The sequence below is a fragment of the Adiantum capillus-veneris genome, chromosome 8, assembly GCF_014529385.1.
Source record: "Adiantum capillus-veneris isolate H3 chromosome 8, ASM1452938v2, whole genome shotgun sequence".
NCBI classification, from domain to species: domain Eukaryota; kingdom Viridiplantae; phylum Streptophyta; class Polypodiopsida; order Polypodiales; family Pteridaceae; genus Adiantum; species Adiantum capillus-veneris.
In genome coordinates, this window is record NC_140938.1 from 104,133,767 (window position 1) to 104,156,579 (window position 22,813).

The 22,813-nt window shown below is 43.8% G+C and overlaps 1 protein-coding gene across 1 annotated transcript in view; it reads left to right on the top strand.

The window, feature by feature from the left end:
* Positions 1-22,813, top strand: part of GRX4 (glutaredoxin 4) — a 58,194-nt gene that overhangs the window by 31,685 nt on the left and 3,696 nt on the right. Inside the window, exons 3-4 of the mRNA XM_086518297.1 lie at positions 7,749-7,848; positions 7,974-8,040. Of these exons, the coding sequence (XP_086374423.1) occupies positions 7,749-7,848; positions 7,974-8,040 (167 nt within the window). The remainder of the gene's footprint in view (positions 1-7,748; positions 7,849-7,973; positions 8,041-22,813) is intronic.

Sequence of the window (22,813 nt, forward strand, 5' to 3'; positions counted from 1 at the left end):
GGTCTTGCTGAGAAGTTGCCTGTTGAGCAAGGTGCTCCTGTTGCCCCTTTCGCCAGAAAGTGCTAGCGCTAGGTTTCTATATATACAAACTTAGCAAAATTGCCCTACCTAGTTTCCAACAAAAGTCACTTAAAAATAATAAGTGAAAAATGTCAAAAATAGGGAAAATAGGTCTATGCATTGTAAAAATGCTCCTGATGGGTTCTGACGGAAATTTGATGATCATGCTGTGTGCAACCAGAGGATATGCATCTAATCTAAGTGTTTGGACATACACGGTCTGCGATCAGACTCACAAAAGTGCCAGTACACTTCCTAAGCTAGGCTAACTGAACTGAACTGAACCCATGTCATGAAGTAGCTTGTCCACGTACACATAGGGTTAGATGTGCACGTGACAAGTAGAGTATGGTAAATTGCGTTCCCATTTTTTCCCTATGGGTTCAACTGAAAGTTATCCAAGGATGATGATACTCCTTGGGTAGATGCTACGGAGTACAAACAACCTATTGGTTGTCGGTCATACTTGGTTATCATGCAGTCTAAAATTTGGTATGATATGAGTAGCTTGAGTCAGTTTTCGACTTAGCCTCATCTCTCTCATTGGCAGGGAGTTCATCAAGTACTTTTTTATGATTGTGGCTTTGTTAACTATGGTATTTAGAGTTTTGACACTGAGATTGTTATCAAGTATAGTGATTTTAATTTGGCTGGTTGTGTTGACACACAAAGGGTCTACTATTCGTTATTGCTTTCTCATTGGTAATACACTTGTATCATGGAAATGCTAGAAGCCAATCTTAGAAGCATAAAACCATTGCCCTTCATAAAACATTGAAGCTGAGTATTGAGCTTATCCTGACACTACGACACAAGCTTTGTGGCTATGACATATTTCGGATGATCGTACTATTGCATCTTGGTCTCCGACCACATTCTATTTAAGTTCTTAGAGTGCTATTGCTCTAGGAGAAAATCCCAATGTCTGTGGGCGGACTAAGCATATTGATGTTCTTAAACACTTTGTTGGGGATTCCATTGAGGATGGTTGTATTAGCTTGGAGTATTGTTCCACATCAGACAATCTTGTAGCTCTCTAATTTTGTACTTTGACCTAGAGCGAACTCTCTTCTTCAACGATGTGGAGTTGGGTCACCCATCCCTCACCGAAGAGGTGTTGGAGATACATCATCAACTGATGCTAGCATTTTAGGTTGTATCTCATGTTTGTCTGGCCAAAATGGCCTTGCATATGCTTTATTAGTCCATATTTGCCTATTTATTAGCTTCTATCCTGATGTGTAACATTTATTTTTGCCACGTCATTGTTCTGGATGATGTGGCACTTTCATGAAGGTGAGTCAGCCCAGGGGTGGGTGCCCCCTATTTCAAGGACTCTAGGTCTCTATTATGAGCATTAGGTGACCTCTTGGGCCGTGGCCCCTAATTCTGATTATTTGTTGTATGAACACTTTTGTCATGTGACACATCCAACCCAATGTGTATGTGGACAAGCTACAGCATAACAGGGTTCCGTCAGTCCAGTCAGTATAGATTAGAAGTGATCTAGCACTTTTGTGAGTCTATTCGTAGACGTTTTCAGCACCAACGTGCAGCAGAAAGGCAGCGTTTTCAGCACCAAAACACAGCATACATTTCAGTGTTTTTCATCAGCCAAATCTGCGTTTTTCAAACAGCATAAAAGCAGCCTCGAATTCAGCGTTTCAGTCGCAGCAGATTTCAGCCTTGAGCGTTTTTGGACAGCAGATATACACTTGCAGATTTCAGCCCTTAGACCGGTTTCGCCATCCCCGTCGTCATCACGGCATAGCATAGACTTGCATCAGGCACATGCGTCATTATTGTACTAGTTTGTGCAATCAATAGTAGACCACTCTCGCCGACGAGAGTGGGCCCTTCGGAGGAGGGTTTTACGTCTTTGGTGTCATATCTCTCCTCTCTCTCTATCTCTCAATCTCATACACTTGCACGCACAATGTCCACTCACTTTGTTCGTGATCATAGCACTCTCCATTAAGAACGGAAGGCTCTCCCTTCCATAAGAACTAAAAGGAACCTTGAGCAAAATATGAAACACTCATCTTGAGAAAGAACAACATTCATTCCGTTGCACCTTACATTGGTATCAAAGCTTTGGCAGTGTTCTGTAGAACCACAAGAATTTTCTTTGCTTGTTGCGGTCGCACGAACCCAAGTTCGCTTGGGTGTGTCGATTCCTAATCGTGTTTTTGAAGAGTGACAGGAATCCCAGGAAAGAAGGGCTTGTCTAGCCTCCCCTTGTGCCTCTTTTCACTCATTGAGAGCGGATTGTGCACTTAGCGACCGGCCAATCGATGTGAGGTGGGAAAAAGCAACCTTGATGTGAGCGCAAGGCTGCCAAGGGGTGCGCCTGCAGAAAAGAGCAGAACTCGGGTGAAGAGAAGATCCTTCTCAAACACAGATTGCAAGCAAAAGAAGACCCTCAAGAACCTCAAGACCCCAAGAACCAAGACCCCCAAGAACCCAAGTTCCTCGTGAACTTAAGAACCCAAAACCACAAGAACCCAAGACTTCAGTGGATGGTCATCATTGAAGCGGAATGGATACTTCGCTTGGAGACGATGAGAAGAATTTTCCCCACCAGGAGGTTTTTCCGATCCTCCCCCTTCCCCATCTACATCAAGGATTGCACTAACTCCACTATGGAGGCTTTGGACCAGATGTTTATGGAAAGGAAGTTAGAACGCGAAGCAAGAAGAGCAGAAAGAAAACCAGAAATGGAGCGGGAACACCAAGAAAGAATGGCAGCCATGGCGCGTGAGCGTGAGGAAGCACGCTTTGAAGCCAAAGAACGACAAGACAAATTGGATCGTGAGCGCGCAGAAAGACAAGCAGAGAACAGAGCAAGACAAGCAGAATTTGATCGTGAGAACAAAGCCATCAAAGAAAAGAGCGACCAACACATGAAAGAGTTGTGGCGACTTTTTTCTCAAGTGCAGACGCACTTTGCACAGAATCAGGAAAAGGAGACTCTCTCAGTCACTACTTCTCCAAAGCAAGACACACATGATTTGCATGATGATATGAATGTCAATGATTTGCATGATGATTTGAATGATAATGATGAGCATGATGATTTGGTTGACAATGACAAGCATGATGATTTCCATGATGATCAAGATGTGATTTCTCACAAGCATGAGGATTTTCATGAAGAAGATATGATTGTTCACAAGAAGGATGATGTGTTAGTTGATGCTTTTTCTAGCGAAGCTAACCTCATTGCAGATTTGATCAATCACGAAGAACCAATTTTGGCTCTCGAGCCTAGGTCCAAAGAACCCCCTCAGGAAGAACCGATCTTGGCTCTTGAGCCTAGGTCCAAAGAACTCGAAGTGTTATGTGTTCGCATGATTAGTCAACACGCATTGTACGAGTGTTCCATTCGTGATCGTTTCCTGTATTTTAGTCAGCGTCTTTATGTGATCCCTTTTCCTAGGCATGACATATTGTACGTTGAGCACGTTTCGCTCATGAATGAGCACGAATGTATGCGGATTGTTCATGAAAAGCTGAAAAGTATGCATTCAAGGGAGTCACATTCCATATCTCTTCCTTGGCATGACACACTTGTAGAAAGAGCACATGGAAGTATGAGCACCAAGCATGGGCATTTCCGTTGTGAATTGCCACATTTGATTGCTCTAGATCATAAGAGAAAGATTCGATCTCATTGTTTGCGTGTGTGTGGTGAACGGTTTGGCACTCTGTCTCTTTGTTCATCTACATTGCATGCACAGTCTATTAGGACGACAAGATTTTTTCCACTCACTTTACATGGAATAGGTATGTCCATGGTTTTGTGTTGGAAATGGGTTCAGGAATTTTCAGTCATGGAGATTCTTGAAGAAGAAAGAAGCATGACTCTCGACAAAGTTGAAGCATTGAAGGAGCCACAAAAGACTTTGTCGCTTTCGACGCGACCCAAAGAAGCAAGCGTTGCAGACCTTTATGAAGTTCAAGTACTGCACGACCCACACATCAGAGTGGGTCGACGAAGAGTCCCTTCCAGGAGTCCGGATGCTATTGGCGATCTCCCTCGACGCCATACAGTTTGGTACCAGTACCTCACTTTGAAAAGGAGGGGATGTCACGTGACACATCCAACCCTATGTGTCCATGGACAAGCTACAGCATGACAGGGTTCCGTCAGTCCAGTCAGTCTAGATTAGAAGTGATATGGCACTTTTGTGAGTCTATTAGTAGACCGTGCATGCCCAGTCACTTAGTGTAGATGCATATCCTCTGGTTGCACACAGCATGATCATAAGCATTCCCATCAGAATCCATCAGAATCCTTAAGGGGAATTTTCCATTGCATTTAGCCTATTTTACCTATTTTTGACATTTTTCACTTATTAATTTAAGTGACTTTTGTTGGAAAGTAGGTAGGGCAAATTGGGTAAGAAAATATATAAGCAAACCAAGGCTAGCACAAAATAGCAGAAGAGCAAGGAGAATAGCAGGCTTCGGCGACAGGTTCCCTCTCTCTTAGCAAGACTCCCAAGTGCGGCCTTGGCGATTTCCTCTTGCAGGCATCCCTAGCGTTTTCCTCACAATTGCCATCAACCTTTTCCCTTGGCGTTTTTCAGCAGACACAAGACCACCTTGCCTTCTTGCATCTAGCGTTTTACAGAGCCATCAGCGCCTACTGTTCCCTAGCGTTTTCAGCACCAACCCGCAGCAGAAAGGCAGCGTTTTCAGCACCAAAATGCAGCATACATTTCAGCGGTTTTCATCAGCCAAATCTGCGTTTTTCAAACAACATAAAATCAGCCTCGAATTCAGCGTTTCAGTCGCAGCAGATTTCAGTCTTGAGCGTTTTTGGACAGCAGATACACACTTGCAGATTTCAGCCCTTAGGCCGGTTTCGCCATCCCCGTCATCATTACCGGCATAGCATAGACTTGCATCAGTCACATGCATCATCATTGTACTAGTTGTGCAATCAATAGTAGACCACCCTCGTCGGTAGACCACTCTCGCCGACGAGAGTGGGGCCTTCGGAGGAGGGTTTTACAACGTCTCTGGTGTCGTATCTCTCTTATCTCTCTATCTCTTAGTCTCATACACTTGCATGCACAATGTCCACTCACTTTGTTCGTGATCATAGCACTCTCCATTAAGAATGGAAGCTCTCCCTTCCATAAGAACTAAAAGGAACCTTGAGCAAAATGTGGAACACTCATCTTGAGAAAGAACAACATTCATTCCACTGCACCTTACAACTTTCTTGACTAATTATTAACTTATGCTCTTGGGTCACTATCTCCCTCTTACATCGTGTCTCTGGCTTACAATGTGTGTCTCCTCCCTTGTGTGCTCGTCTCTTCATTACTTCAGAAATTTAGTACATAGTTCATTGATATATGCTCATGTCTGTGGTGTGTGTATTATCACCCAGTTTTACATTCACTATTGGGTACTATTGATGTTGTTAGTAATGTTGTAATATCTAATCAACATTGTGTATGCAAGATGGAATTGATTGTTATATTGTCTTGTGGATGCCTACCATGAGTCTACACCTTGCAAATCCCTTTAGAACTGTATCTAGGGTTATCTTGCAATTATCTAGGTATATATAGATGATTTCTAATAAATGCACATGCTCATCTATGCACTTTCTCACCGGTTGACCCTTGGTCAACATGCGATCAACACTGTTCAACCCTTGTCAAACATGTCATGAAACTAGTCAAATGTTCTTCCTCTCTTCTTTCATCATGTGCTGTCATATATCAAACCAAAAGTGTAGAAGTTTCTTGATTTTGCTACTTCTCTCGCTTTTGGATGTCACATAGAGATTCGTCTTCATCTTCTTCATCCACTTCTATCTTTTCATTATTATATTCTTTGTCGGGAAGATGATGGTTCTGCTTCCATGTTGAAAGCTTGCTACAGTGTCTGGCTTAGATTGTCCACATAAGAACAATCAATTTGGCTCTAATAGCACTGCCATCAGTTCACACTTCAAACACATGCGGTGAACAACTCAAACGGACTTGGAACACAATTCTAACTAAGAAACACTACACAAAAGAACAATTTTAAGATACATGTGAGAGGCGAAGTTCCTCTCGGAGATGATTGGCCTTGAAGATGGGCGCCCTTGCTGATATTCTTTATTTACTGATCAAGTAAATGAAATATAAGCGCTCTCTGATTGGAGAGCACTTATATTGGAGTTGAATGGCCTCGAAGATGGGCGCCCTTGCCAATATTCTTTATTTATTGATCAAGCAAATACAATATAAGTGCTCTGTGATTGGAGAGACCACTCTCAAAATCTGATTATAACTTGAACCTTGACCTCTTATTCATGCCTCTTAATTGACAAAGCCATTTCTAACAAGTGATAAAATGATGAGGCCTTCCAATGTTTAAATGCACCTACAGAAAGTCAATGAGAAACTACATTGGGTATTAGAAGGTGAACCTCCAATATAGATTATTTTAAGGAAAATCCTTCCATCTAAACTATTGTTTAAAGTAATCTATTGCAATGCAAAATCAACATGTGATGGTCGATGACTTGCGATACTTTGGAATTGTAAGAAACACAAACTAAGACAAAGTGCAAATCGCATTTTCATAAAAGAAGAATATAATCAAAACAAAGTGCAAATCAAAGTGACAAGGCGTTTCCATAATAAGACTTTATATTTGTGTAGCCAAAAGTTCAAAGATTCTTTAGGTATAATTAAACTTGAGTCTTTAACCTTTGGCATGAGTGGTCTGACATTCATTCTCGTGAATACAATCGAGATTGTCTAATCATATCCATGATGCCCGTTTTATCTACCAATGGTAGATTTTTGAAGATAGTAAAATAAATTACGGAATTTTAGGTGAGCCAAAAAGGGTAAGCAATGCTATGGCTTGCCCTTTGGGCAGGCCAAAAACAACTCGTGAAGTAAACGTGACTTGCTTACTCATAGTGCACGTGGGACTCCCAAAGAGCAGCAGCGATGTCAGCTTGTAAAATCTGCCATGATGTTTTAGTGTCCTTATGGCATGCCATGTCATCATCTGCTTTTGTATGGTGTGCTGTCTGTATGTCGGTCTGTAGAGTCACACATCCATACTGTGCTCTTGTCCTGTCCTTTTGTTTGTGTGCAGAGTCCTGACATGTCATGCCATCACTTTGTGACACTGTCATGTATCCTTCTTTCACAATTGCTACTCATCGATGGTCTCGCTAGTATGGCCGTTGGGGATGCCTACTTAGAGAATTCAACGTGCTGATCATTCAGAGGCTGCTAGAGGCGCTCTCATTCTCTTTTTTAGGTGGTCAGGGCACTGTTTTTCTCCCCCTGGACGTCCTTTCAGTTTAATAGTTTTTTAAGCCCTCATGGCTTTGGATTAGGTTTTACAGTTTTCTCAATTTTCTAACCGTTGTGGGTTACTTGTGTCAGATAAGAAGTTTGAGTGTCAGCCTACGTGCTTGGTGTTACAACAATGGACTGCCCATAAGGATAGGCCCCCTTTTGGGCATCCTGATAATTTTTAGCCATAGAAAGATAGCACTGTTTCTTGTGCCAAGAAAAAACAGAGAGGGGCGGAGGTGTCTAAATCTTATTATGTGATGCCATTGGTGCTCTGTACTGCATAAAATGAGTTTAGTAATGCTTATTTTTGGTGGGCAATCCTTTGTCCTAAACCCAATCTGTTGATCAACCTTCCAGGACGTTAAAGAGAACCCAGTTTTGCTTTACATGAAGGGTGTTCCTGATGCTCCCCAGTGTGGCTTTAGTGCAATGGCTACTCAGATATTGAAAGTGCATGGTACATTCGCAAACACTGCATTGGCTTGAATTTTATGTTGTGTGTCAACTGTTGACCCTTATATTTTCATTGTAAAGGTATGTCTAAAGTGTTTGCAATCAATGCAATTGTTTGCTTAATTGCAGGTGTGCCATTTGCAGCTAGAAATATTCTAGAAGATATGGAACTTCGGCAAGCAATGAAAACGTTCAGGTGATTCAGTCAATTTTCAGCCACTCATTAAATTTTTGCTAAAAAAAAAAGTTTTTAATCAAGTCTTTGCGTTGTGTAATGCATAATGAAGAGGTTAGGCTTTCTATGTGTTCCTAGTTTCCAATGATAGATGGTTGCCAGGTGGTCATTAAAAGTTTTGTTAGGATGAGTGAACTTATTACATTATTAGAGTGCACAATGTGAGAGTGGTACAAACAGAGTGGAAGAAAAAGCTATGTAGTGAGAAAGAAAAATGGCCCATCAAATGAGAACATAGTACAACAAAGGATGATGTCCTCCATAATAGAAATGAAAAAGCTCTTGAATGACTTTAGAGCTCTATCTACAACTGGCAAGTCACAGGAGTAGTCTCTGCTCAACCTAGTGTCTTCAATCAGGGTTGCCTTGAAAGGAGAAGCCTGTGATTGGTTGTGCATTACTCCTCCAAGGGCGGATAATGTTGGGCTTGAATCTCATGATGGTGAGGAAGGCGTAAGTGAGATTCTTGTGTGGTTGACTGCTTGCTCTATTGATGGCAATGGCCCTTTTCAATGTTACTTCAAAGCTTTGGAGACCATCCTTGATAGGGTCGGTCAATCGATGAGGGAATAGAGGCTGCAGCATTGACATTGCAAAAGTTTGTGACGGATCTTTGTGTTGGCAGCATGAGGCGCACAACTCTCGTGTGCGTTCAAGAGAATCTCTTTGTGACGTCTTAGCTCCAAGAAAAAGCCTAAGCACATGTTCTGGTGTAATGGTCCAAACCCTCCATGAAAAAAGCACTTATATTTCCTCCTATCAGATGCGTGGGGAATTGAGAGATTAAAATTGAGGATTCACAATTCCACAATCCTTAGTTCTTTCCTTGCGTTAGTGAACACAACTTTGCGTTATATATGGCCTTTTTTTAGAAAATTGAGAGAGTGCAAAGAGATGAGAGAGAGAGAGAGAGAGAGAGAGAGAGAGAGAGAGAGAGAGAGAGAGAGAGAGAGAGAGAGAGAGAGAGAGAGAGAGAGAGAGAGAGAGAGAAATGAAATGAAATGAAATGTTATATTAACGTCTTCAAAAGGCCAAAATGACCTATGAGACCAATCAGTTACAAAATAGTGAATCTAATACCATGTCTGGGTACAAAAGAACTAGAAAAGAACTAGAAGTGGAACAAAATACTACTACTACTACTACAATCTAAAACTACGTGGGTGTAGCAGCTGATACAATAGGTACCCGGTAAACTGGATGTAACAGTGTGTGAAACAAAGATGGAAGAAATGGTGAGGATCCATCCTCATCTGCACTCTGGATGTCGAGAGAGTATGGCTCGAATCTTCTGTTGTAGTCTCCGTCGATGCTGTGTAGCTCCTCTCCTCAGTCGCGGTCGTCTGTATCTCTGTAGCTCCAATGCTCGGTCGATGAGAGTGCCAGTAGTGGTCGAATGAGTGTGGGATGAGCTCTGCAGTGGTGGCTGCTCCTCTGGCTGTCCCATATCTAGTGAAAAGAAATCTGTAATGTGTCTCTGGGACTGCCTCTCTCTAGCTCTCCCCAGTAAAGTGTCTCTATACCTGTGTAACTCAAGTAGATATAGTCCAAGACATCTCTGATCCTCATAACTCATGACCCTAGATAGAGGACCAAAACCCTCTCTGAATAAGCAGTGGAAACGCCCCCATATCTCATAGAACACTGTGCAATGACATATGTAGTGCAACTCTGTCTCTGGCTCTCTCTGGCATAATCGGCATATCCTGCTGTCTGCTGGTATCCCTCTGAATCTACCAGTCTCAATCTCGAGCTGATGTGAGGATGTGTGTATCTGACCAATGGCACAACGCAAACCATGAGACATATGTGTGTCCATGTAGCTGGGTCGAATCACAAACCCATCTCCTGTGAGGTGGAGAAGATGCTCTCTATAGAAAGCCATCTTCGTGCTCAACTCCTGAGGCGGCTCTATCCATGTCCTCCTGGTGTCGAGCTGAGAAGGGAGAAAAACACGAGGTTGCGGTCGCAACTAAAACCGGCCCCTAGGGCGGTAGGCTTTGGCTTTCACCGAAAGTCTTTACTTTACTTTAGACACAGAGAGAGAGAGAGAGAGCGAGTACTTTGCAAAGATAACCTGCGACGGGAATTAACACTTTAGTACACACACTGCTCGGAAGCTAGAATGCTCCGAGCAGACGCTGACAACCTGTAGGCCCCGAAATTGGCGCCCCTTTCGGTATTTCTTTATACTTTGAGAGGGTAAATTACAAAGTAGAGTCTTGGGAATTCTTTACTTGTATCCAGCTAGATACCACCTGATTTGGCCAAATTTTGGGAGCATAACAGCCCTAAAACTTGTGCGAAACCAATTCCCCTGCTGGAACTCACTTCTACTGGCATAAACCCTCTGATTCCTGCCCAAAAACAGTAAATTCAGCATGCTGTATTTACTGGTTTTTGCCCTGTTTTCAGCCCTAAACAGTCCCCGAACTGTCCTTTGTCTGTGGGGAACTGTTCCCAATGGTTCTGGCGTCCGTATGGCTGAAAAACAGTCAAACTACAGCGCATACACAGCACTGAAAACGCACCTGTTTGGTGAGGTTATGACCCTCACCGGTGCCTACTTTTGGAGTAGTAGTTAGCTACTCTTGTTCCTGCTCAAGGAGGCTCTTGCCTCAGCACAAAAGCATGAAACCACACAGCTATACATCAATCAATGAAGAGCCCTCTTGCGGGGCATCACATAACTGCATGTACGGCAGAGAGTGCAGTGTGTAGTGTGTAGGTCATCACTCCTAGCACCACACTGTACATAGAGTGGAAAGAAAGCACTCCATAGCTCTTAACCTGTGACAGGTTCTCAATGAAGCATCCCCCTAGCATAAATCGAGCGTCCCCTCTTCTGCGCTTGACCTGTAATGCATCTGTAAACAAATAGATGCAAAAAGAAGAAGAGTTCCATGGCTGCCAAAACTGTTGAAAACGCACAAAACAACCTTGTAAACACGTATCTGATGCCTTCCAATGTTGAAAACGAGCTCCTTGGTCCTAGCTAAAGTCATGGGAAGCTCAAAAAATGTAGAGAAATGGTTGAAAATTCAGAGTTATCGGCCTCCAAAATTGCTCCAAGTAGTTAGTTACGAGTTTTGTTCTCCCAGACTTGGTAAATTGGCCAAAAAGTGTCACTTGGCACTCATGCATGCAATTTCCCCGCATTGGGCTTCCCGCTTAAAAATCTCTTGATTGGTGCATCAGTTGACCTTGCAGCAGAGTAATAAAACGTTCCCCTTGTCATTTTGAAGCTAATGACGTGAACAATTTCATGGCCCAAAATAGCAGCTCCCTAAATTTTAGGGGATGCTTCCGTTGGACTCCCATTGGTTATCTGACCATCAATGCCCACTGGGACCGCATCCAAAAAATGCAATGCGGCCGAGCTGTCGGGTACTTTCCTTTGGTGACCCCACCTTGACATTGTACCTTTATTGAGTTGGCTTCCTAGTATCCACCAACTTGCTAAGTACGACGGGGGGACCTACATGATCTTGAACTGAGCCTTGACATCCTTTTACTTTACGAGTTCCAATGTTGAAAGTAACGCCTAGCAACCTTGCCTTTCACTTTCCTTTCTTTGTGTGCCAAAATCTGTTCAGGGACCAAGATCTCGTCAAGTTCCTCGAGTTCCGGCTGATCTTCAGCTGGCATATCTTCTGGCACATCACCCACATAGGGTCTGAGAAGACTCACATGAAACGCATTGTGAATCTTCCAACTGTCAGGCAATTTCAGCCTATATGCAACATCACTGATTATGTCGCATACTTGAAAAGGCCCATAGTAACGCATGCTGAGCTTTGGAAACAGTCTTTCCTTGCCCTTCATCTTCTTTAACCGTGCCTTTTCAAAGCGTAAAAGCACCCAATCACCAAGTGAATATACCACTTCACGACGGTGACGATCAGCTGCTTTCTTTTGCTTTGCCTGAGTCCTTTCTAAGGCCACTTTGACCTTCTTGTACATTTCATCCATGTCCTAAACATACTTATCTGCTTCAAATATCTTGTCCTTTGTATGTAGTATGGGAGGAACTTTCTTGCGACCTTCAACTATCTCAAAAGGTGCATTGCCAGTTGATGAATGCACTGTATTATTGTATGCATACTCCACCAATGGCAAATACTGCTCCCACTTTCCTTTATGCTGTGACACATAGCACTTCAGCAGATCTAGGACAGTAGAATTTGCCTCTTCTGACTGCCCATCTGTTTGAGGATGAAATGACGAAGAGAATTTGAGCGTGGTGCCCATATTCTCAAACAAGCCTCTCCAGAACAAACTTGTCATGCGTGGATCACGGTCGCTAACAATCGACTGTGGCATGCCATGATACTTGAAAATATTGCTCATAAACAAGCGTGCCATCTGATCTGGCTTTATCTTCTTCCTAACAGAAATAAAATGAGCCTGTTTGCTGAATCTGCAAATAATGGTCCAAATACCATCGTTTCCTGTCTGCGTTCTCGGAAGATCAAAGATAAAATCCATAGCAATACTTTCCCATGGTTTATCTGGAATAGGTAGTGGTTGCAATAACCCTGGTGCCTTTTGCCTGTCAAACTTGACCTTTTGGCATATTAGGCATTCTCGCACAAAGGCATCCACATCCCTTCTCAATGTAGGCCAATAGAAGAATGTCTCAACCGCTTTAACTGTAGCATCAATACCATGATGCCCTGCATACGCTCGGACATGACTCTCTTCCATAACTTTGCGTCGCAATGGCTTTGTGACACACAATCTGCCATGCATCATCATGAACCCGTCTTTAAGAAGATAGTGTTCATGACGTTGTCCATCCATTAGTTGCTAGAAGACCCTTGCAAAATCTTCATCATTTGCATACTGTTCTCTCATATCATCAAGTTCATGATGATAAGGAATCGACACAGCTGAAATTTGCGGCTTCCTTGACAAGGCATCAGCCACAACGTTCTTCTTGCCTTCCACATGCACAATCTGAAAATGGAACATGGACAAGATATTTACCCATCGCATATGCTTCTCAGATAACTTTGTCTGTGTTAAGAAGTATCGCAAGGTCTGATGGTCCGTTTGGACAACAAAGTCTGCACCTAGCAGGTAGTGTTTCCAACTTAAGAGCGCATGAATCACAGCCAGTAACTCTTTCTCATAGACCTGCATGGTCATCTCTGGCCCTTGCAAAATTCTGCTCTCATAGGCTACTACCCTGCCATCTTGCATTAGCACTGCACCAATGCTACTACCGCAGGCGTCACACTGGACAACAAATGACTTCCTAAGATCTGGCAACACAATGACTGGATCTGAAGTCATCTTTTCCTTTAAGAGATTAAAAGCTAAAATCTCTTTCTGTGTCCATCTAAAGGTGACTGCCTTCTTTTGAAGAGCATGTAAAGGTGAAGCAATCTCAACGAAATTTCGGATAAACCTTCTGTAATAGGAGCATAGTCCCAAAAAGCTTCGGACATCATGCACCGTCTTCAAATTTGGCCATGACTTGATCGCTTCAACTTTTGCAGGATCCATTCTGACACCATCCTTTGAGACAATGTGTCCCAGAAAGTGAATCTCTTCCAGAAAAAACTCACTTTTCTTTGCATTGATGAGCAACCTATGACTGCGTAGCTCTTTGAACACAATGGCCAAGTGATGCCTATGCTCCTCTTCATTCTTTGAGTAGACTATCATGTCATCAAAGAACGTACCAACAAACTGCTGGTGTGGACAGAAAATTCTGTCCATCATCCTATTGAACGTAGCAGGAGCATTTGTGAGACCAAAGGGCATCACTAAAAATTCGTAAAGGCCAAACGTTGTTCTAAAAGCAGTCTTGTGCACATCCTCTGATCTAATGCGGATCTGATGGTACCCACTCTTTAGATCTATCCTGCTAAACATAGCTGCTCCTTCTAATTTGTCCATAATATCATCAATTCTAGGTATAGGGAACCTATTCTTGATGGTATTCTTGTTCAGTGCACGGTAGTCGATGCACATACGCCATGAGCCATCCTTTTTCTGCACCAATAACATTGGAGAACAGAATGGAGATGAACTGGGCTGAATCAGCCCCTTTTCTAACATCTCCTGTACTTGGCCCATTATCTCTTTCTGCTGAGCCGCACTAACCCTGTACGGAGGCTTATTTGGTGGGCTACTACCTGGCACCAAATCTATCGCATGGTCCTCGGGTCTCTCTAGCGGTAATTGAGACGGTAATGAATCGGAAAAACAGTCATTGTACTGTTGTAAAAACATTGACCTTTCTTTATCTAGCACAGATAAATTTGATTCATCACAATCTGACACTTCACATGCAAAAACCAAGTACGCAGAAAGATGCTTTTTCATTACAGAAGTAATAGCAGAAGCTGATACAGTAGGAATAGACTCCCCTTTAAGCTTTACATCCAGAATGTGAGTCTTTCCCCTGCTCTGTACAATGATCTTTTTGTTGTAGGCATCCATGATTCCCTGTACACGAAACAACCAAGGAATACCTAACAACACATCACATCCGTCCAGTGGCATGATGTAAAATTCTTCAGCATCTACATAGGACTGGATATGTAGACGCAACTTTCCAATGATGGGTGTCACAGCCTCTGTATGGCCAGAACATGCCAAACCTGCCTCTGCTGTATACCCCATCTCTTCAGGTCTGATTCTCAACTTTGAAGCCAATTCTGGGGAAATAAAGTTGGCTTTGGCACCTGGATCATAGAAGATAAGCACTGTTTGATCCCTGACCTTTCCCCATGCTCTGCAAAGCTCACTTGCATCTGTATTTGGCTTGTCGCCCACCATATCTGGCACTAGACCAGCCATGGGCTTCTTTCCTTTCTTGTCTTCCTTGTCATCAGAATCAGCTGGCCTTTTCTTTGTAGGACAATTGTAAGCAATGTGGCCAGGCTGCTCACATATAAAGCATTTGTTCTCTGTCCTCAGGACCTTCTTTTGCTCTTCTGACTTACGAGGAAAACGTCTTTTCCATTTCTTTGCTGGTCCTTTTTCTGATTCAGCCGTAGCTTTGTCTTTCCCTGCGTTGGCCGACTCCTGAGTCCCTTTAGGAGCCTCATTGGGAACGTGCTTCTTGGCTGAATTTTTCTTGCCTGATCCTGCCTTGACGCCAGTGTTAAATTCACAATCTTCTCCCTTGAGCAAACCATTGCCAGTGTTTGCTACCTCGATGAGCTGCGTCAAAGTAGTGACTTTTGTCTTCGTGCAGTATTTTCTCAATCCTTTGGGTAGGCCACAACAGTATTTTTCAATCTGTTCTGTCAATGGCACAAACCTATAGGAAGTTACTGGAAGTAGAGCTTTCCAAAACTTATGATTGTAATCATCCAGATTTCTGCAAGTGGCAGCATTTAGCTGGTGCCATTCTGTCATGACATCTGCTTCAAAGTCATCAGATAACCATGCTGCTGCAAAAATCTGCTTGAAGTAAATCCATGTGGACGGAGCTTGCCCTTGAAGCAATAAAGTTGTCCACCATTGTCCCGCATTCCCTGTCAAGAAAGTGGCTGTCTTGCGGACCTTTGAAGCCTCTGTAAAATTTCCCCCTGCATAGGCCTTGTCAAACTGCTGGAGGAATGAGAGAGCCTTCTTCCTGTCATCAAACCCTGTAAAGGTCGTGAATGACACACCTTTGTCACCTTCTTTGTACGGAGTTGGCCTCTCCAGCGGCGTTAAATTGTCATATGGAAGTGACTGAAACATGGGAACACTATTAGGTTTCATCTGTGTTCCTTGGCCGCTATTAACTTGACCTGGAAATGCCATATTTGGCTGCTGATTTGTAATTCCAGCCATACCAAAATTTGCCTGTGGCATCCCAAATTGGCCCTGAGTGCTCTGAAACCCTGGTTGCATACCCATGACACTGTACATGGGGTTAGGCATCATCGTTTGAGCACCCCCAAACACTGTTCCTGGCGTGTAAAACTGATTTCCAGGTGCATGAACAGCCATGCTCTGGAATACGGATCCACCTCCAAAATAGCCAGGGTGTACTGAAGGTGGTGGGAAGACCTGTTGCATAGCCTGCAGGTTGCTTCCCTGCCCATTAGAACCAGCTATAGGCTGCTAAAAGGTGGCGGGCTGAACTGGTACAGCCTGAAAGACTGGCATCTCAGCCACCTGTTCTTGCACCTTAGGCACAGGTTGTGGAGACTGCATGTTCTCCGTCAAGTGTACAGGTGTTTCCATTGATTGTGCTGTATGAATCACCTGTGCTCGAGCCTTAACAGGCTTTTGAATATGATCCAGTGACCCAACTTGCTGAGACAGAACAGGAGGTTGCAGAAAGGCTAAAAACTTCGGGTTTTGCATTACTTGTGTGAACATAGCCACAGCAGTAGCCAACTGGGTCCTGAATATATCGTCATCTGTCTGTGGTGGTCTTGAGGACTCACCCACTTCATGTGTCTGTTGACCCTGTGAAGAGGAAACCTCTTCAGTCACATCATCTGGTCTGTCAGCCATAATTGCAATTCCGTGTGTCTGGTCTATGATCCCCTGTGTCTTCAAGCCCAAAACTGACCAAGGCTCACTTCTATGGGAAAAAGTGATTTAATCCCGTCGATGGAACCATGAAACCGGCCTGTTCAATCCAAAAAGGGCGGTAGACTTTACTTTAAACCTTGATTTAGCTTTCACCCATTATTAGTCATCTATTTACAAGCTGCCCCGCACAAACTCGGCACTGTTCCAGCCCGATTTCGGCAGCATAACTGTACTAGAACCCTTCACAGTCAGTATTCCCACGCATTGGCTGACTATCCCGACGCATACGGGCACTTTGCAAAACCTGGCGAGAATCTGCAGCACGCTGAATTCTCTGTTTTCAGCCTTGAAAATGCGCCAGATCACCTGTACAGCGGTCCCCTTGCGTCCGCGAACCTCCTGGGGGTATTAGGGTCCGTCTAGGGCCAAAACCCTAAACCTGCAAAAATACACAGCAGGCTGTAATTCACTGTTTCGGGCTCCGTTTCGCGTGCCGGTTGCATCCGTAGCAAGTCCTCGAGCTCCCGCACCTGTAGGGCTACTTGCCCTTTGAATCGGACGAGATTTCTGGCGTGAAACCTCTCCGAATTCACCTGTACCTGCGGGGGGATTAGCCGCTAGCTAATCCTGTACCTGTGCAAGAGGCTCTTGCCTCGGCAATCGCGCATGAACCCACACAACTGTACATACTGCCAAAGGGGAGAGAGAGAGCAGTGCGTAGCGTGCAGGGCATCACTCCTGGCACCGCACTATGCATAAGAGGAAAAGCAAGCACTCCATAGCTCTTAACCTGTGACAAAAAACTGAAAATGAGGCTCTCCCCCTCCTAAATTCAGCGCCACTTCTTGTTGCATGAGGCAAGTGCACCAGAATGTGCCACTTGGCACATTTACAAACATTTTCCCGTTTCGGGGTTGCCGCCTAAAAATCTCCCAACCGGTAGCCCAGTTGACTTCACGGCAGAGTAAGAAAATGTTCCCCTTGTCATTCCGGAGGTAATGACGTCAACACATTTTCAGGTCCCAAAATAGCAGTTCCCTAAATTTTAGGAGACGCTGCCATTGTATCTTTCTAGGTCATCCGACCCTCTTTGTACACTGCGGCCACATCCAGAACTAAAATGTAGCCTCTGTAGCAAAGGATTCCACTTTGGCTAGTCAATGACCCCACTTGGCTAACCATAGTCCTTGTCCAACCTTAGTGCTCTCTTGCCCTTAGGCCTGGACTCCCTCTGGACAGTTCCACACTAGCTATGCAATGCAGGGCAGTTAGATTTCCCGAGGGGTGTTTCCAAAAAGTGAAAGTAAATAGATAATAAGAAAGAAATCAACAAAAAGGATAGATAGTAGTCACACGCTGGTGACAGTTGTTGCTTCATTGGCTTCAAGCTCGAGTATGAACTTGTCCTACAGTATGTATGAAAATGGTCTCTGTAGTGTGACATCTTTTGTCGAAGGGGAGATGTGATCCAAGTCTGTTTGATATAAAGCTGTCAGAGCTCCTGTCGGATCACTATGTTTCTCTCACTACGTGTGAGATGAAGCTGGGGGAAGTCGGGTCGTATTGGAAAGCTGGAAAACTCTCCATGTCAAGTCCCCGTGTGCTTCAAACCATGCTCTAATTTGTGTGTACCATGCTGTGTGGTATCCAGCCTCTGATATCTGTATAGCTAACTCAAATGCACGTCGTGTGTGTCTGTCGGTCACGAACTCTCTCTCTCTCTCTAGATGAAGTAGACCGTTTGGAAGAGTGCCTCCACTACCATGCAAGGGGTGGCAAGCTCTACCCTGATGATGTGCGGTGGTACTGTGTGCTTGCCTCGAAACAGGCGAGAAATCATATAGACCTGTGGTCTCTCAACCCTTGCCCACTGGCTATCTGTCAATCCGGGAGCCCACTCTGTTGCTGCATACATCAGGGTTGGAGTGACTAATGTGCCGAATAGCAACCCCTTTGTGCGGAGTTCCTGAAAGTGTGTCTGATGGCATCTTTACTGGCCAGTGCTGCATATCCTTTGGTGAGTTTGTTAGTGACGGCTTGTGCCATGGAGAATGGCCCTTGTTTGCTGGTGAATGTGACTCTGGAGGTGATTACCTCTACTCGTCCTCTTGCTGCTGTAAATGTGGCTGCTCGTCGAATTGCTCTGGAGGTGTGGAAGATCATGATCTTGGTTTTCCCAAGATTCACTGTGAGTCCCTTGTCTGACAAAACTCATCCAAGCCTTTCAAATGGCTATGTAGGTCCTTTGGTGACTCTGAAAATCAGTACAATGTCATCAACATATAGCATAATGTGGACTTTGGTACATGCTAGGTCCATTCCTGCCCCTCCCGCTCGTACGATGTATTCAAAGATCTCGTCGATGGAGAGTCCGAAGAGGGTTGGGGAGAGGGGGCATCCTTGCTTAACACCAATGGTGCTAGCGATAGACTCTGACGGACCGCCTTGGCAACGAACTCTCCCAATCACTCTCTCATAGAGAGCATAGATGGCCCATATCATCTCCGAAGGTATCCCTAAACTCTGGAGTCGTCGAAAGAGCCTCTCCTATGGGATGGTGTCAAACGCTTTGCGGAAATCCACAAAGTAGCAGTAAAGCCTCTTCTTCTGCACCTTTGCCCGATCAATGAGGCAGCGTAAAACGAAGATGTGGTCGATAGTAGAGAAGGTCTACTTGAACCCTGCCTTGCCAAGAGCCCGTAGGCCCTCAACCTCTCCGTAAGAACTAAGCTCAGCCTCAAGAACTGCCCATATAGTTTGACCATTGTATGGCTAATTAGGATAGTCCTATAATTCCTTGGGTCCAAGGGGCGTCCAGATTTGTGGATCGGCACAATGGTGTGTATGGTCCACTCCTCTGGGAAGCCCTCCCCTATAGCCCGGTTGAATGCATGTGCGATCAACGGGGCTATCGCGGCAGATGCATAAATGAGGTGCTCTTTTTGTAAACCTGTATGATCTTGAAGAGGATGAAGCACTTGCTGCAAACAATCGATGGAGATTTTTGCTGAGAACGTGAGCGTGAGAGAGAGAGAGAGATCGACACAGGTTTCTTTTCGTACGGCTGAACCCAGCTTGCACACTATCTCAATTTTCTTATGTTATTGTTTTTAGGGTACACATTATAAGGAGGCCATTTAAATGGCCCAAGGGGTGGTTCACACCCCAAAGTATAAAATATATATAAGTGTACAAGAGAGGTGGCCAAAAGGGCCTTTAGACCCAACAACCTCTCACTTAAAGGTCCTATGTGGTACCTTTAAGTAACTCCCACTAAGTGTAAGCAATGCTGATGTTGTGTCTTAGCAAGACGCTTAGTAAGAACATCTGCAGGGTTATCCTGTGTTTTGACCTTTGTCAATGTGACAAGGCCATCATCCAATACTTGTCTTATAAAATGATACCGCACATCAATGTGTTTGGTACGAGCATGAAACATGGCATTCTTAGCCAAGCATAAAGCACTCTGACTATCACAACCAAGTATTGGAGTATATGCAGGAAGACCAAAATCTCTGACCAACCTGCCAAGCCAAATAGCTTCCTTAGAAGCCTCTGTGGTTGAAATATATTCAGCCTCTGTGGTGCTCAATGCCACAATCTTTTGTAACCTTGAACACCATGATATAGCACCTCCAGCAAGTGTGAATACGTGTCTTGTGTACCTTTTAAGTACCTGAAAATGCTCTTCACTGCCTCCCAATGTGGTTTGCAAGGATTAGACATAAACCTGCTAACAACTCCCACTGCATAAGCAATGTTTGGTCGTGTAGCAACCATGGCATACATCAATGAACCACAAGCTGAAGCATAAGGAATGCTTTTCATAGCATGGGCAGCTACATCATCTTTTGGGCAATCAAGCTTGCTAAGTTTTGTGTGCGGAGGTAAAGGCACACCAAGAGGCTTAGCATCAGCCATATTAAATCTCTCAAGCACTTTCTTGATGTACTTGTCTTGAGAAAGGAATAAAAGACGCTTCTTTCTATCCCTCGTAATACGCATACCCAAAATATGTTCAGCTGCACCCAAATCTTTCATCGAAAAAGTTGAATTCAGCTCCATTTTCAAAGCATTTAAAGTCTCCTTATGCTTGCCAGTAATCAACATGTCATCCACATACAGTACTAGCACAATAAGACTACCATCAGGAGCCTTTTTAGTGTAAAGACAGTGATATGCATGGCTGCGTTTGAACCCATGGTTGAGCATAAAAGTATCAACTTCTTGTATCACTGTCTAGGGGATTGTTTCAACCCATACAAGCTATGTTTCAGTTTGCATACCAAATGCTCTTTCCCTGGAATGACATAGCCCTCAGGCTGCTGTATGTACCGCTCCTCATCCAAGTCACCATGTAAGAAAGCAATGATCACATCCATTCGATCCAGCTCCAAATCCAAGATAGCACATAGAGCAAACAACACAGGGAGAGTAGACATCTTAACTACAGGTGAGAAGATCTCCTGAAAGTTGATGCCTTCCTTCTGTGCATAACCCTTAGCAACTAGAAGTGCTTTGTACTTGGGTTTGTCATCAACACATTTGACCTTGTAAACCCACTTGTTAGGAATAGCCTTCCTTCCTTTGGGCAAAGGCACAAGCTCCCATGTATTATTTGCATACAGTGATTGCATCTCAGATTTCATAGCAAGCTCCCACTTACTTTTGTCTTCACAAGACTGGGCCTCTTTGTATGTAAGAGGCTCTCCCTCATCAGTCAACAAAATACAGTCCAAAGATGGTTGAAACCTCTCTGGTTGACGTCTCTGACACGTAGACCTCCTCACCCAATGATCTATGTTTACCGGCAATGGGTCTGCATCATGCGGAACATTAACCCCATCAATTAGAGGCTGATTTTCAGCATTTATACACTGCTGTAATTGATTTTCAGGCTGCTGTAACTGATTTTCAGCATGCTGATTTTGACCCTCAGGCTGAATTTCAGCATCCCCCTGTTGTCCATTATCATCTGGCTCAATGATAACACGCTAATCCTCATGACCAGCATCAAAAGGAGCTGAATTTTCAATAGAAAATGGCTGTGGAAGTGACTGATCATGCTGAAATTTCACTTTTTTCTTATCCAAGTCACTGGATGTGGCATTTTTCAGCAGCTTAGGTTCATTAAATACCACATCCCGGTTGCGAATTACCTTATGTGACCCCGGAATCCAAACTCTATATCCCATTTCACCTTCATCTCCATAACCCAAGAAGATGCCTTTCAAGGATTTCATATTGAGTTTGGTTCTCAAGTCAACAAGCACATGTACATAGCATTCACAACCAAAGACTTTCAAATGGTCATATGAAGCCGGTTTGCCATACCAAACCTCTTTAGGGATGCCACCATCAAGGTGCACGATGTGGAGATCGGTTGCATATATGCAGCGCGGTTTTAAGTGCCTCTCCCCAAAACAATTACGAGAGATTAGCTGTAGACAGCATGCACCGAATCTTCTCACATAGCGTGCGATTCATACGCTCAGCCACACCATTCGAAGATGGATTATAAGGGGCAATGAGCTCCCTTTTAATCCCACTCTCACCACAAAAAACATTAAAGTCTTTAGAAACATACTCCCCCCCATTATCTGTACGTATGCATTTAAGTTTCAAACCCTTTTGAGTACAAACAAAGGCATAAAACTTTTTAAATGCATTTAAAACCTCACTCTTATCCTTCAGCAAATAAACCCATAGTTTACGTGAACAATCATCAATGAAAGACACAAAGTGACGAGAACCACCATGAGTTTTTATTGGCATTGTGCATACATCAGAATGTAGGAGATCCAAAATACTAGCCTTTTTAGAGGCTCCATGAGAGTAAGAAGCTTTTACATGCTTCCTAAGTACACAATCATAACAAAAATCAAGTTTAGAGCTTTTTACATCAATCCTACCAAGGGAGGAAAGAGTCTGCAATCCCTTATGACTCATATGTCCAAGACGCTTATGCCAAAGCTCCATGTGTGACTGCACTTCTACAATTGCGACAAAGCGGCCAGGTAATGCTTCGCAATGCAGATAGTATAAAGTACCCTTCTTACTGCCTCTAGTAATAAGCATAGATCCCTTTTGGATCTTCCACATGCCACCACCAAATGTAGTGAAAAAGCCTCTGCTATCCAACTGCCCAACTGAAAGCAAACTCTTCTTGATACCAGGCACATACCTAACATCGTGAAGAGTGAATTCTTGGCCATTATCAAGTGCCAGGTGTATGGTGCCA